At 46.8% G+C, this 12,500-nt stretch overlaps 5 protein-coding genes across 5 annotated transcripts in view; 2 read left to right on the top strand and 3 right to left on the bottom strand.

The window, feature by feature from the left end:
* The window catches only part of LOC125949244 (Alstrom syndrome protein 1 homolog a-like), a 3,936-nt gene extending 1,326 nt beyond the window's left edge, over positions 1-2,610 (bottom strand). The window contains exon 1 of the mRNA XM_049676095.1: positions 1-2,610. This exon is cut by the window's left edge and continues 1,101 nt beyond it. Within this exon, the coding sequence (XP_049532052.1) occupies positions 1-2,526 (2,526 nt within the window). The 5' untranslated portion in view covers positions 2,527-2,610.
* Positions 2,611-3,004: 394 nt separating this feature from the next.
* On the bottom strand, positions 3,005-4,021 carry LOC125949460 (cytochrome c oxidase subunit NDUFA4). Its single transcript, XM_049676471.1, has 3 exons — positions 3,864-4,021; positions 3,572-3,718; positions 3,005-3,426 (listed from the first exon to the last, which is right to left on the bottom strand). The coding sequence occupies exons 1-3, from the start codon at positions 3,903-3,905 to the stop codon at positions 3,364-3,366; spliced, it is 252 nt and encodes an 83-aa protein (XP_049532428.1). The 5' UTR covers positions 3,906-4,021; the 3' UTR covers positions 3,005-3,363.
* Positions 4,022-4,846: 825 nt separating this feature from the next.
* LOC125949395 (NAD(P)H-hydrate epimerase) lies at positions 4,847-6,012 on the top strand. Its single transcript, XM_049676379.1, has 3 exons — positions 4,847-4,931; positions 5,105-5,286; positions 5,375-6,012. Exons 1-3 carry the CDS (start codon positions 4,878-4,880, stop codon positions 5,928-5,930), a joined length of 792 nt encoding a protein of 263 aa, XP_049532336.1. The 5' UTR covers positions 4,847-4,877; the 3' UTR covers positions 5,931-6,012.
* On the bottom strand, positions 5,949-8,679 carry LOC125949281 (osmotic avoidance abnormal protein 3). The gene is made up of 3 exons (XM_049676185.1): positions 8,386-8,679; positions 8,132-8,281; positions 5,949-8,053 (listed from the first exon to the last, which is right to left on the bottom strand). The coding sequence occupies exons 1-3, from the start codon at positions 8,455-8,457 to the stop codon at positions 6,044-6,046; spliced, it is 2,232 nt and encodes a 743-aa protein (XP_049532142.1). The 5' UTR covers positions 8,458-8,679; the 3' UTR covers positions 5,949-6,043.
* A 1,753-nt stretch (positions 8,680-10,432) lies between these two features.
* LOC125949344 (saccharopine dehydrogenase-like oxidoreductase) lies at positions 10,433-12,379 on the top strand. The gene is made up of 4 exons (XM_049676308.1): positions 10,433-10,676; positions 10,865-11,687; positions 11,755-12,108; positions 12,171-12,379. Exons 2-4 carry the CDS (start codon positions 10,867-10,869, stop codon positions 12,274-12,276), a joined length of 1,281 nt encoding a protein of 426 aa, XP_049532265.1. The 5' UTR covers positions 10,433-10,676; positions 10,865-10,866; the 3' UTR covers positions 12,277-12,379.
* Positions 12,380-12,500: the final 121 nt, after the last annotated feature.

Raw genomic sequence — 12,500 nt, forward strand, 5'->3', positions numbered from 1 at the left:
CTCCTGCCGCCGGATAGCGTCACTGCGTTGACCGCTGTACGGACGGGTGTAGATGTGGTTCTGTTCCTCGAAGGCGCGTCTTTCGCGCCGCACTTGATCGTAGTTGTCGATGAATTGATCCTTTTTCTGCTTGATAAACGTCGGAATGCTAACGTCCGAAGGGCTAGTAGGAGTTTCCAGCTTGGACCGCGTTTTGATGACTTTGGCCATGTGGTAATGCGAGTTCCATGCGGAACTATCCTTCGATGCGCGACCACTACTGTTCGGTTCGCCGCAGGTCGAACCGGAGGTAGACTCATGTACTGATGTGTATACAGTTCCGCTCCGTTCACTTGGCAATGCATTGTTCCGTTGTTGTGCCACCGACAGTCCCTTACCGGTCTCGCCGGTAGTGCGACGATCGGTATCGGCACTTAGAAGCAGCATTTTGCGCACCAACAACTGTTCAATCTCACGATCAATCAGTGCAAGTTGTGGCTCCTTCGCACGCTGGGCACGTTTCTGAAGTTCTTTAAAGTTTTCATACTCTACCTCCGACTGTGTCATCGGCCGCAGATAGTCCTGCATGGCCTTACGCACACGCTTATCCCTGGCTGCCGGTTCGCTTTCTGGCACATTCTCTTTTGCTGTACCAACCGATTCCTGGTGTGATGACGAGACCGTTTGAATCGAACAAAGGCCACCAGCGGAAGATGAAGCGCCGATATCACCGAGGGACGGTACGGCATTCTGAGCGTCATTCGATCCTGACGATAAACCTTGCACGGAACCTTCAACGGCAACGACATTCTCTTCGCTTGTGAAGCGATCTTCTGGATCTTTCGTTTCGTCTACTACCAGCTCTTCGACACCTAAACTACGATCTAGTTCTTCCTTTTCCTCCGGCCGGAAACTCGATCCGCTCGGGACATCGTGTTCCCCTGAAGGACTTACATCATCGTACACGTTGTTGGCTTGGTCTGCCGGTGGTGCGCTCCCTCCAGTACGCCTCTCGCGAACGGCCGTCGCGTAATCCCGAAGCAGCTGTTCGCGTGTCCGCTTTTTCGGATCGTGGCGCGTCAGTTTTCGGAATATTTTATCGATTAAACTTTGCTTCACACCTGTTGGCATGCTGCTAAGCTCCTGGATGGAGTTGTAGAGCGTGAGCCCCAGTTTGACCTCGTCATCAAATGTCGGTTTAAGAGTGGCAGAACTGGGACCATCGCCAGATGAGGATGTCGTTGAGGAAGAGTGGTGAGACGTCGTGGAGAGCGAAGCGACGCTCGTACCACCGTTGCTACCCGTTCCCGGTGCGGAGCGAGGAAAGAACTCAAAGCTTTCCGCTGCATCGACCGATGCCATCGTGCAACTTTCGGTGCCAATTCCCTTGTCTTCTCGGTCACGCTGCGGTTGCTCTTCGCCAACTGCCTGTACGCCACGGGATTCCAACGCGCGGCTAATGCGAAGAGAAGTTTGCGTGGCTTTGGCAGCTTCCAGCTTCGCCGTCATCACGGTCGCGCTGCACGATGGTTTTGGAGTGCTTTGGGCACCGGGATTCGCTAGCACGATGGATACTTCTTGCTGTGCAGCCTTTGCGGCCACTTTACGTTCCTTTTCCTCTCGCTGGCGCACCACGACGACGCTCCGATCGAAGGTGAGACCTTTGCGAGCAAAGTACCGCTGTAGGCACCGTTTCTCGGTTTCGTTTAAATCCGCCGCACCGCAGAACTGTAAGCGTTCGCTGGAATCGTACCCGATATCTCCCAGCGAGTCCCACTCGAGCTTTTGGCGGTTCGAGGCGACGCTACTGCCCGGTGAAAGATCTTTCGTGCTGTCCAGTGTTTCCTCGTTGCCACCACCGGGCTGGGCTGAGGAACTCGAGGGTTTCACAACGGGCCGTATTGGATCATCCTCCGGAGTCACCGGGGTTTGGGTACTGTTCTCATGCACCACAAGCCTCAACGGTGGCTCCTTCTTCGCACTGGTGTTGGCAGCGGGCTGTAAAGGGGCCGCTGCCATTTGGCTACACATAATCGATGGAGGCACGATCGGGGCAGTAACCGCGCCTCCCGCGATCGTTATGTTTGGAGGAGGTGGCAGATTTATTTCAATCACTGATTCCAGGTTGAAGTTAAAGTTGCGGCCACTCTTCTGCTCGACCTTCTTCTCTCGTACGGTAACACCTTTCACCGCATCACCGCCTACTGCTTCGCCTTCGCCATCGGCCTGCTTTGCGCTGTTGTTCGATGATTTACCGCTTCCGGCAGATGCATTTTTGCGGTGAATCGACTGCTCGCCTTCGGCCACCTCCTGCCGTTCCGCTTCTTGGCGTAGTGTGGACAGGTTTTCCATCGATCGACCAGCTCCGGATCGTTCAGCGGCCGCACAACCGCTGCTGGGACACAAATTCGGCAGGCTTCCATCGCTGGACGAGCGCGTAGCACTCGATAACCGTCGCAAGCGAAGATATTTCTCCAGATCACGGTTGCGTCCATGCTGTAAATAATAATGCATAATCAGGTCCGTCACACGGTCACTTTGTGCCATCGTTTCACTGCAGGATTGCTTCACGGAAAGGATGCGAATAGACCAAACATTCGAAAATCAGTCGAATTCCACGGTTCACAAAATACGCGCGCGTAAAATCGTAGAAAACGACCAAACAAATCGAGCGTCCGTTAACAACCGCCACCTGACAATAGAGCAGTCGAGTAACGAGTTTAAACCCATACACTGGATGCGTAACGGAACGTAACGTTCTTTACGTTCCGTTCCGAATGCACTGTGTGGAGGGCTTAAGGCTAATTAGGATTTTATGAAGTCCTGGGAAAGGATGAATAAAAAGTTCAGTAATTCTGAATTATGGTTATGGAATCCGATGTTAGCTCCTTTAGACATTCGAGGTCCTTTACAGGTAATGCTCACATAATGCTGACCGCTCAGTTTCGCCTAAATAACAAACCCTTTTGATGATATTCAATTAATCGATTAAAATGCGGTGCAATGTATAACAAAGAATCGGTAGGCGCCTTTGAGAACCCTTTTGTGTTTCCAACAGCAGGTTTTATTAGCCGTTTAATGACTCCCGGTTACCATACGATTTGGACCATATTTACAACTTAGAATATGCAATGCCAACCAAACCAGAAGAAGCGCCAATCGATGGTCTTTGACGAATTTCTCTCGAAACGCACAGTGCATCAAGAGGGTCCAATACGATTTCTGTTGCTCGAATCAATGTTGCGGCTGTTTTAACAACGCGTCGGATTAAACGGCACTACTGCGGGGAACGGTCACACGGATAATGGTCTCTTGTTGGTGCTAAGGATAACTGTTTCTTGCTTTCCTCATTCTAGCCGGCGGCCTTTAGGAGCTGATGTGCACTTAATCGGTGTACTTCGGGGCCGGGCTGGCGATGCTCGAGTAGTCTCGGATCGGAGAGTAGAACTGTAAATAGACCGCCAGGGACGGGGAGGGAGAAAAGTTTGTTTACTAGAACTTTCATGGACCAGCCACCTATTTATAAGTGATCATCCTGGCACCTTGCGGTCGGGAAGAACCACCTTATTGTGTTATATAAAATGAAAGTCACCTTATGCTGCTTGTTTCTGTACTCTTCCCACGGCTCCGGGTTGGACTTGCGGTTCCAGGTGACCTCGGGGCTACGGAGGGCCAAGCGGAGCGTGTAGAACACGGCGCCGGCACCACCCAGCGCGATACAAACGTACAGCGGGATGAGCTACAATCGGAAGAAACGCAACAATGTTATCAAGCGATTTATCTGCGACTTTTCCTTTTTCCGTCTAGTTTCACTGTGACGTAACCAAGGATGCGGATATTCTTTGCAAGCATTGGCCGTATTTTTTCACTTTAACGTAACCTACCGCTGGGTTTTTCTTCAAACTAGCCATGGTAAGGCCCTGCATCTTGCCGGATGTTCTTTTTCGTTGGAGTTAAAAGACGAAATTTGCGAGACGACGAGAACTTCTTCGTGCGACAAAAATCTTTCCTCAAGTTTTTTGCTTTTTTTTGACAAAATGATCATCACTGTATCAAAATGACAGGCTCACCGAGCTGAAGCTGAGTTGAATCTGAACCGGTTTATTCGAGGGGTAGGACTCTCGTTTCGGGCACCGGATGTTTAGTTTTTGGAAAAGGACTTCCTTTTGATATCCTTTTCCAAGTACGAATGTACTCCTGCTAGATGCATTGCTATCAAAGGGGTCACTGAACGTCTTTGTTGGCCATTCGTTTCGCACGTTCCCCGCTTATCGGTAGGAGATTAGCGAAAAATATTCGCACCACTAGATAACACGCACTGACCTTCGCAATATTCGCGTGCAAAATCGATTGATGAATTGCGAAAGTCGTATCGCAAAATGGCAAAATTTGCTCGCTGATTGAGCTGATAAGACAAGCGTGGCGAGCGTGGAGAAGTGTCCTAGGTAGTATGTAAGCCGATTTCGTTTTGTTGGATCAATTTGCTAAATAATAACTTTGATTTCCAAAGCACCTGAAGGTTCCCCAGTTTTACGTCGTCACCATCGTGTAGAGTGCTAAAAGGCTATCCAATTATCTATGTAGTTCGCAATTAACGCAATATTTTCAGGATGTATTGGCGGTAGAAATGGAGAAAATAACTTTATTTCCTCAACGCAGACCTATACGAAATTGAGTTAAAAAAATTGTTAGTGGTTTTCATGTGCAACACTAACCACCAGTGACCGATACAAAGAAAATACTTTTTTTTCGTACGGGTTTCAACGATAATTTTAAAAAATCGCAACATGTTGCAGAGTTTCAGGGGCTAAAGAATAGAACCGATTCAAAGTGCCAGAAGTTGTGCTAGCGTAACGTAGCGTAACGTGGGGTAACGTAAATAAAAAGTAAACAACAAAATGAGTTTTCCCCAAAAGTGCCGTTTTGTGCGATTATTAATTCACGTATCTCAGGTAAATCGGATAAATCGACTTAATTAGGCTGTTTCTAATCAAACCAACAAATCACTCGCGATTCGCGCGTTCCTCCGAATACCGATGAGCCTGTTTCAGCAAGCGACTCACCTGATCTTACTCGCTAGCGAATAAATGTGTAATTACTTATTCTGTTATTCGGTTTGTTTTAGTGCGCCAAAAGACTGCATTCCACGGGATCAAGGGCCAGCAGAATGAAATACTTGAATCAACAAGAAGCGATCAGTATCGACGAGGAGCTGTTCAACGAGTACAAGTTCAGCGTAGATCAGCTGATGGAATTGGCCGGCTTAAGCTGCGCTCATGTTATCGCCGATGCTTATGCACCGGAAAGGTAAATCGTTTGCTTAAGCCGATATCACTTCGTAATATTCTTAGGATGCATTATATTAATATTCCTAAGATGCATTAAACTGTTCCAGTTTGAAAAGCAACAAAATTCTGATATGTTGCGGTCCTGGCAATAATGGAGGTGACGGACTGGTGGCCGCCAGACATCTAGCGCTTATGAACTATAATCCATACGTATACTACCCGAAAAGGACGGAGAAGGAACTTTTTAGAAACTTGCAACATCAGGCAGAATCGATGGGAATCACCGTTACCACCGACTGTCCCGACGGTGCATCGGTGGAACAAGAGTTCGGCTTGATCGTGGATGCCCTTTTCGGGTTTAGCTTCAAACCTCCGGTACGTGATTCCTTTCTTCCGATAATGAACGTATTGCAACGGTCGAAGCTTCCTATCGTCAGCATCGATATTCCGAGTGGTTGGAACGTAGAAGAAGGGCCCCAAAACGAATGTGATATTCAGCCTGCCTGCCTGATATCCCTTACAGCGCCAAAGCTTTGTGCAAAACGACTACTTAATGCGCAGCACTACCTTGGTGGTCGCTTTGTTCCAAAGAGGTTGGAGGAGAAGTACTCTCTCGAGCTACCGACCTATTTGGGCAGTAATCTTTTCGTTAAACTTAACTGAGACCATGCAGGAGGATCGGATGTTTTGGGAACGGTAATATTTATTATAAAATAAATATCATTTAACATTCTTAAAAAGGGTAGAGCGGCTTCAAAATGAAGGCTATAGAAACATCACTTCGGGACAGTGCGCCATCCACTTTTATACACCAGCTCGGCAGCACGGCGCGGTCGAAAGTAGGCCAGCGCCACATCTTCGATCTTCGGAAATGGGTTCGAGTTGGTGCTTTTGCTGAGAAATTCCTTCCGCTGTGGTCCCGGTAGCTGGTCCTCGGGACGTGGTAGCGTGTGAATACCGCGTTCAAACTGTGGCAATTTGGCAAGGATCATCGTTGAGCTGCGCTCCAATCGCCCCGGAGCCGTGAGTGAAGTTTGACTTTCACGCCCAGACACTTTGCCAGGGGAGGTGTCTTCCTCGGGTGGTGGCGTTTCGGCCGGTGGTAACCGCAAGCGCAACAATGCATCGTCCGGTAACCGCCACTTGCGCAGATCGTCGCTCCATTCAGACTCCTTTTCCAAGGACTCCAGATTCCAGTACCGTCCGTCCTTCCTGAGGACAGGCATTGCTTTGTGGAATACGGCTTCGTAGAACAAAATCTTCTTCTCCAGTAATCGGATGGTTGCAAGATAATCATCTCGTTCACGCTGAAACTCTCCTTCAATGTCGGATACTTCCTGTTCGAGGGCTTTGGTGCGTTTGCGAAGTGCTCTTATCTGATCGTAGCGCTTCTTTAGCTCCTGCTGCGTGTCGGTATAATGACATTGGAGCAAATCGCGATCTTCGGTTTGCTCTATTTTGCCCAATGCTTGCGCCAGAGCGTTGATTCTCTTCTCCGAAGCCAGCTTATTGCGATAACGCTTTTCCTTCAGCTGAATGTCGTTCGCTCGCTCGCCCCCTACGAGTGCATCCTTGATCTGCTTAATGCGTTCGTAGATCTCCTTGCGATTACCACTAGAAATGCCATTCGTTAGTTCCCTGTTTTCCGGTACCTCGTTCAGCTTTTTCGATGTTAGGTGTTGCATCTGCTGCTCGTAGTATGATTTGATCTTTTCAATATCTTTCACCAGTTCCTGTTTGGCGATCTTTTGTTGCTCATACCCCTGTCTTAACCGTGTTACCTCCTGATCGTATTGTAATTTTAATGATTGTTTCTCCTCGTCGAACCTTGCCTCACTGAAACCATTCTCTGTGGTGGTGTGTGGTGCTTCCTTCAGGAGCTCCTTTAAGCGCATGATCTCCTGCTGATATTCGCGCAGCATCGTATCCTTTGGATCCTCGTTTACGCGTGGTTTATTTGCTATATTCTTGGCGCGACTTGCGTACCGCAAAGTGGATAGTGTTTCATCGTAATTGTAATCTGCTGGAGAGATGCAAGCGATCATAAGCGTTTTCGTGTTGCCTCCCAGCGAATCCTGCAGCAGCCGCGTTAGCTTCGAATCCCGGTAGGGAATGTGTTTGGTTTTTCCATCTACTAGTGCCGATATCACATTGCCAAGGGCAGAAAGGGAAAGATTAATTTTCGTTGCTTCCTTCAATCGGTCACCCGTTGCACCGGTTTTACTTTGCCGTTCGGAACCGGCCAGATCGACGAGATTCAGCTTGCCACGTTTGATTGCTGCAGCCTCGGTACCGGTAACACTGGTCGACATCTGCTCCAGGCTAATGGTAAAGATCGAGTGTGACCGGGAGCTTTCGATGTTCATGAGTGTCGCACCGACCATCCGATTCTTGGCACCCAACTCTAGCAGCTCAATGCATTCCTTCATACCGTGGACAGCGTGAAGGGAAAGGTTTTGAACCATAACACCTTCCCCCGGCACCTCCTTGATGGGTAAACTACTCGCCGTACCCGTACCCGAAGGTGATTGTGTTGGTTGCAATAGATCCCGTATTGTTTCGTTATAAATTTCCAGATAACTAACCAGCACCAGATAGCGCACCTCGTTGGCCAATGATATTGCTTCGAATATATGCTCAAAGGATCGCGGTATGATACCGATATTGTTGGCATTGTTAGGATCGGCTGCTGACATGTTGTAAGTGGTTCCCTGCATTGTGTGCGATTTACCGCAACCCGTTTGACCGTAAGCGAAAATGGTAGCATTATAACCCTCGAGAACACTCTGAAATTACAACAGATTGAGTAATGAGCCATTGCGGAAAAACACCCTTAAGGACTCCCTCCAATAACTTCCTCCTACCTCAACGAGTGAATAACATATATCGCTGTAAATGTTTTCCGTTGTTGCTGCATAACCATAAGCATTGTCGAACTGGAACGCTTTCTGCGGTGCGTTGCGATCATTAGGGTTCTCCAAGTTGACCGAGGCATTATCGATTTGAATAACACTCTGAAGGAGTAGACAAACAATTGATGAGAAGAGTTCTTTTAATGCCCACTGCATGCGTTACAAAAAAAAAAAGTTGGCGCCAGTTGGGTGTTTTTCGGTCCTACCTTACAACACGATTGTTGCTCCCGTTTATTCATCGGCCGGCACCGAACAACGACTTTCACGTTTTCGGCCATCGCGTATCACCTCAAAGCTGATGCGTTTTTGTTTGACAAATTGTGATGGTTAATCAATTATTTGGTAGGCATTTCCCGTCCGATCTTCACGGCAGTTAATGAAGCTAGCAGTTCACTAAACAGTGCCTCGGTATGGAAACGCATCGATAGGACATATTGAGCGCCATCGGGTTGGCGCCATCAATCGCATGTCCGGAGTACAGAACACGTTGAACGTTGGGTGTCGTTTGAACTACAGAGGAAATGTAGATGCGTGAGTCCGGATTCCTCGGAATAATAGGGTGATTTGATGTCTACCATGTGATACCATGCATCGTATTACAATGGCGCAGTATTGTACACTTTTATTTCATTGGAACTTTCATTCAGCAGTTGAATATAAAATACTAAAAAATGTACTGAATCAGTGCATTATTGTTGTCCAATTTTTAAACTACCTGTTTGCATTTACATCCGATTTTCATGGACTTTAATCCGGTTTACTGTTTAAATTTAACTTACGAATTCCTCATAGATCAGATCGTGAATGATTAAACTTGGTTCTAGAGCCCGATAGCATGAACTGTATGCTAATGTTAAAACCATTTTTTATTTAGTTGTCCTATCTTCCATTTAGTGACACAAATCGCTTGTGTGATGAAAAATATGGTAAAAAAGTAACCGTTTAGAATATTAAACTGTACGCTTTATCCGATATGTCCTACACCATCCATTATAGATATAGGTCAAGGATGTAGGCACTTTCGATGGGCAGTAACAACAACGTCACACGAAAGATACACATGGAATCGTGCAATGGAACGGGTACATAAATATATATCTATCGACCGCTATCCTGTTCCTCCCGTAATCGAACAACACACGGTGTACAGTGAACGGGGAAGCGATTTTCCCTCGAAATGGACCACTCCGACCGAGCGAGGAATGAAAAATTATCATTAAAATTCAATCCATTTGACCGGTCACGCAACCCGCCCCGATGTGAACCTCACCATGACTCAGTACACAGTAAAAATCCGGCGTCCGTCACTGACCTTGAACCGGCGACTGGGTACGAATATCATACAAACTAGCCATTGGCTATTTGCAGGAGAGTCGTGATTACAGATCTACGCACGGAACACGTTGTATAGTATGCCAGAATGTGGGCCCAGTATGAGCCAGCCGAAAGATTGTATTCAAACGGTCGGTAATACAGCCGGACGTGATGAATTATGAATCATGTGTACGATGATTAGCCATTATTTCCTGTTATCCTTAACGGACAGTGCATCACTGGACACTGCAGGTTTGTGATGGTGACTGCGTCACCAGAGCAACAGAGACGATACGATTGTTCACAAAACCTGGATTAATCCAGAAATCTCTATCCTTCCATTCGATTGGTTTTTATTTGGAACCACTAACGAGCTGTTTGAGCGTATGGCCCAACATAACAGGTATACACTAAATCACTTCGAGTCACAAACAGAGTTCAAACAGATATCCAAAACCGTTGAACCGGGCGTCGCTCGGTTGCGTGATCGGGACCCATTCCGATGGATGGTGCTGGGTCAACTGATGTGGTTAGCCTTTAAACATTCAGCACTTTCCGCCGGTTTCGAATTGTGCTTTATGTCCTTTACTGCATCCTGCGCATGCCTCGGTTCCGAGCAGTATACATGATGAGCTAGTGGATGGCGGCAAATTGTCCCATGGACACGTGTTGATGGGTTTGTTTTGGTTCTGGTACTGATTTGCATAATTTTACCAGTAAGCGTCTATTGCTACCAGTTTTATTTATCCTCTTTGTCCCTTGTGAGAACGCCTTTCCATAATTTATGTGTGTATAATTTTTGTTTTTTTTTCTGTGAATTTTAAATAGTATTTTTATATACATAACTGATAAAATGACGAGAGATCTTTACAATCATTGAACTGCAAAGTACATATGCTCGTGTAATAGTAATTCATGTTTAAATTTTTCCTCAGAGTTTAGCGCAGGTGTATAACCGCCTGGTGATCTTTTGGACCCAAAAGTTTGTTATCTCGGTGGGCGAAGTGGGAGGAGATTACATGAAGAGCTGCTGAGCAGATGACGGAGTAAATTTGGCACTCGGCACGATTTATGCTCGGTGTCGTTGATACGGAAGCCTTTTTTCTACAGATTATAGGATAAACGAGGCCGGATTTCGTGTTTTAAGTGTCTACCTAAGCTGTTGTTCATCCTAATCGCTCAGGTAAGTGTGTATTTTAATGAAAAAGGACGAAAATGATAAGAAATTTATGCTGTTTACATGATTTTGCTGTGATGATTGGTTCGTAGCTGGTGCTGATTAATGATTAGTGCGCGCTGTGTTAATAAATTTAAGTTTTAAGTTAACCAACATTACAAAGCGGTAATTTTGTGAAATGTTCCATATTTCAGCAATGAATCTTGCACGAAAGCTGGATGTCGTCATATTCGGAGCGAGCGGTTTCACCGGGAAGTATACCGTGCTAGAGAGCATAAAGCTGCTGGGCAACATGCGATGGGGAATCGCCGGACGAAGCCAAAACAAGCTGGAAGAAGTGCTGAAGGAAGTGGGAGCAAAGGCTAAGACGGATCTGTCCAACGTGCCGATCGTCCTGGCGGATATAAATAATCAGGATTCGTTGAACAACATGGCACGCGATTGTCGCGTGATTGTGAACTGTTGCGGACCATACCGGCTGTTTGGAGAACCGGTACTGAAGGCGTGCTTGGAGGCTCGTACCCATCATGTCGATGTAAGTGGTGAGCCGCAGTTCCTGGAGGGAATGCAGCTAAAGTACCACGAGGCCGCTAAGGAGAAGGGCATATACATGATATCGGCATGTGGATTCGACAGTATTCCGGCCGACATGGGAACCGTGTTTTTGGAGCAGCAATTCGACGGTGTGGTAAATTCGGTGGAGAGTTACATTTTCTCGAAACAGAAAGGTCGCAAAGAAATGGGTGCCATTCACTATGGCACTTGGGCATCCGCTGTGCATGCGATGGCTAACATGCGGGAGATAGGAGCGATACGGCGGCAACTGTTTGCAAAGAAACTGCCCGACGTGAGACCAAAATTGCAGGAAAGACCGACCATCCATCGGTCAGAGCACGGGAACAAGTGGTCACTGCCATTCCAGGGAGCTGATCGATCCTGTGTTGCTCGAACGCAGAGATTTTTCTATGAAACGGAAAACAAACGACCTTTGCAGATGCGAGCTTACATATCATTCGGGTATGCTTATCACTGTTCCGTGTTATAAATGTTCTTCCGGATGTAATTTAATTCTTTATCTTTTTAGAGGGCTTTCGGAAGTGTTGGCGGTATCCTTCATAGGAGCTATATTTTGGTTGATGGTGAAGACCAACTTCGGAAAACAGCTTTTGCTGAACTATCCGAGACTGTTCTCGCTGGGTCTGGTGTCGCACGAGGGCCCCAGCGATCAAGCGATGAACAATGTGGATTTTGCATTATACTTTGAAGGAAAGGGATGGGAGGAAAAGCTAGCCAGTCCAACGGACAAGTACACTACTCCACCGAACAAGGTGATTCGCACGAAGGTAACCGGAACTAACCCGGGCTACGGTGCAACATGTGTTTCGCTGCTGTTATGTGCCCGGACCATCCTACTGGAAGGGGACAGTATGCCGGGAGAGTGAGTATTTGCCGTATCATCAAACGCGTCTGATAATAACCATATACCGTTTTGTTTTACAGGGGAGGCTTTTTAACTCCGGGAGCTGCATTTGCCAAAACGAGCCTCATCGAAGAGCTATGTAAAAACGGATTTACATTTGAAGTTCTTTCACAGGCAAAACTGTAAATGCTTAAAGCCAAAACTACAAATTAATTGGTGAAAGAAATAAACATACCAACCGGGTTAGATGATAACTAAAAATCAGCGAATAAAACCAAGTTTTGATGATTTTTGTTTGAACAATAAAGAATAAAGAAACTCGCGAATTCTATACTGTGGATCAACGGCACAACAAAGGGTTTTGGGCTTCCTTTTCGCCTACTGCGTTTACATTGTCCAATTGATTACCC

This window comes from Anopheles darlingi, chromosome 2, assembly GCF_943734745.1.
Source record: "Anopheles darlingi chromosome 2, idAnoDarlMG_H_01, whole genome shotgun sequence".
Lineage (NCBI taxonomy): Eukaryota > Metazoa > Arthropoda > Insecta > Diptera > Culicidae > Anopheles > Anopheles darlingi.

What these genes read in the sequence shown, in the direction of transcription:
- LOC125949344 (XM_049676308.1), top strand. Translation starts at nt 10,867, where the DNA reads ATGAATCTTGCACGAAAGCTGGATGTCGTCATATTCGGAGCGAGCGGT. An exon ending in CGAGCTTACATATCATTCGG is followed by an intron (nt 11,688 to 11,754) that starts GTATGCTTATCA and finishes TTATCTTTTTAG; the next exon opens with AGGGCTTTCGGAAGTGTTGG. An exon ending in GGGGACAGTATGCCGGGAGA is followed by an intron (nt 12,109 to 12,170) that starts GTGAGTATTTGC and finishes TTTGTTTTACAG; the next exon opens with GGGAGGCTTTTTAACTCCGG.
- LOC125949460 (XM_049676471.1), bottom strand. Translation starts at nt 3,905, where the DNA reads ATGCAGGGCCTTACCATGGCTAGTTTGAAGAAAAACCCAGCG. An exon ending in GTTTGAAGAAAAACCCAGCG is followed by an intron (nt 3,719 to 3,863) that starts GTAGGTTACGTT and finishes TTCCGATTGTAG; the next exon opens with CTCATCCCGCTGTACGTTTG. An exon ending in ACAGAAACAAGCAGCATAAG is followed by an intron (nt 3,427 to 3,571) that starts GTGACTTTCATT and finishes GTCTATTTACAG; the next exon opens with TTCTACTCTCCGATCCGAGA.
- LOC125949395 (XM_049676379.1), top strand. Translation starts at nt 4,878, where the DNA reads ATGAGTTTTCCCCAAAAGTGCCGTTTTGTGCGATTATTAATTCACGTA. An exon ending in TATTAATTCACGTATCTCAG is followed by an intron (nt 4,932 to 5,104) that starts GTAAATCGGATA and finishes GGTTTGTTTTAG; the next exon opens with TGCGCCAAAAGACTGCATTC. An exon ending in GATGCTTATGCACCGGAAAG is followed by an intron (nt 5,287 to 5,374) that starts GTAAATCGTTTG and finishes AAACTGTTCCAG; the next exon opens with TTTGAAAAGCAACAAAATTC.
- LOC125949281 (XM_049676185.1), bottom strand. Translation starts at nt 8,457, where the DNA reads ATGGCCGAAAACGTGAAAGTCGTTGTTCGGTGCCGGCCGATGAATAAA. An exon ending in AGCAACAATCGTGTTGTAAG is followed by an intron (nt 8,282 to 8,385) that starts GTAGGACCGAAA and finishes CTACTCCTTCAG; the next exon opens with AGTGTTATTCAAATCGATAA. An exon ending in TATGTTATTCACTCGTTGAG is followed by an intron (nt 8,054 to 8,131) that starts GTAGGAGGAAGT and finishes TTGTAATTTCAG; the next exon opens with AGTGTTCTCGAGGGTTATAA.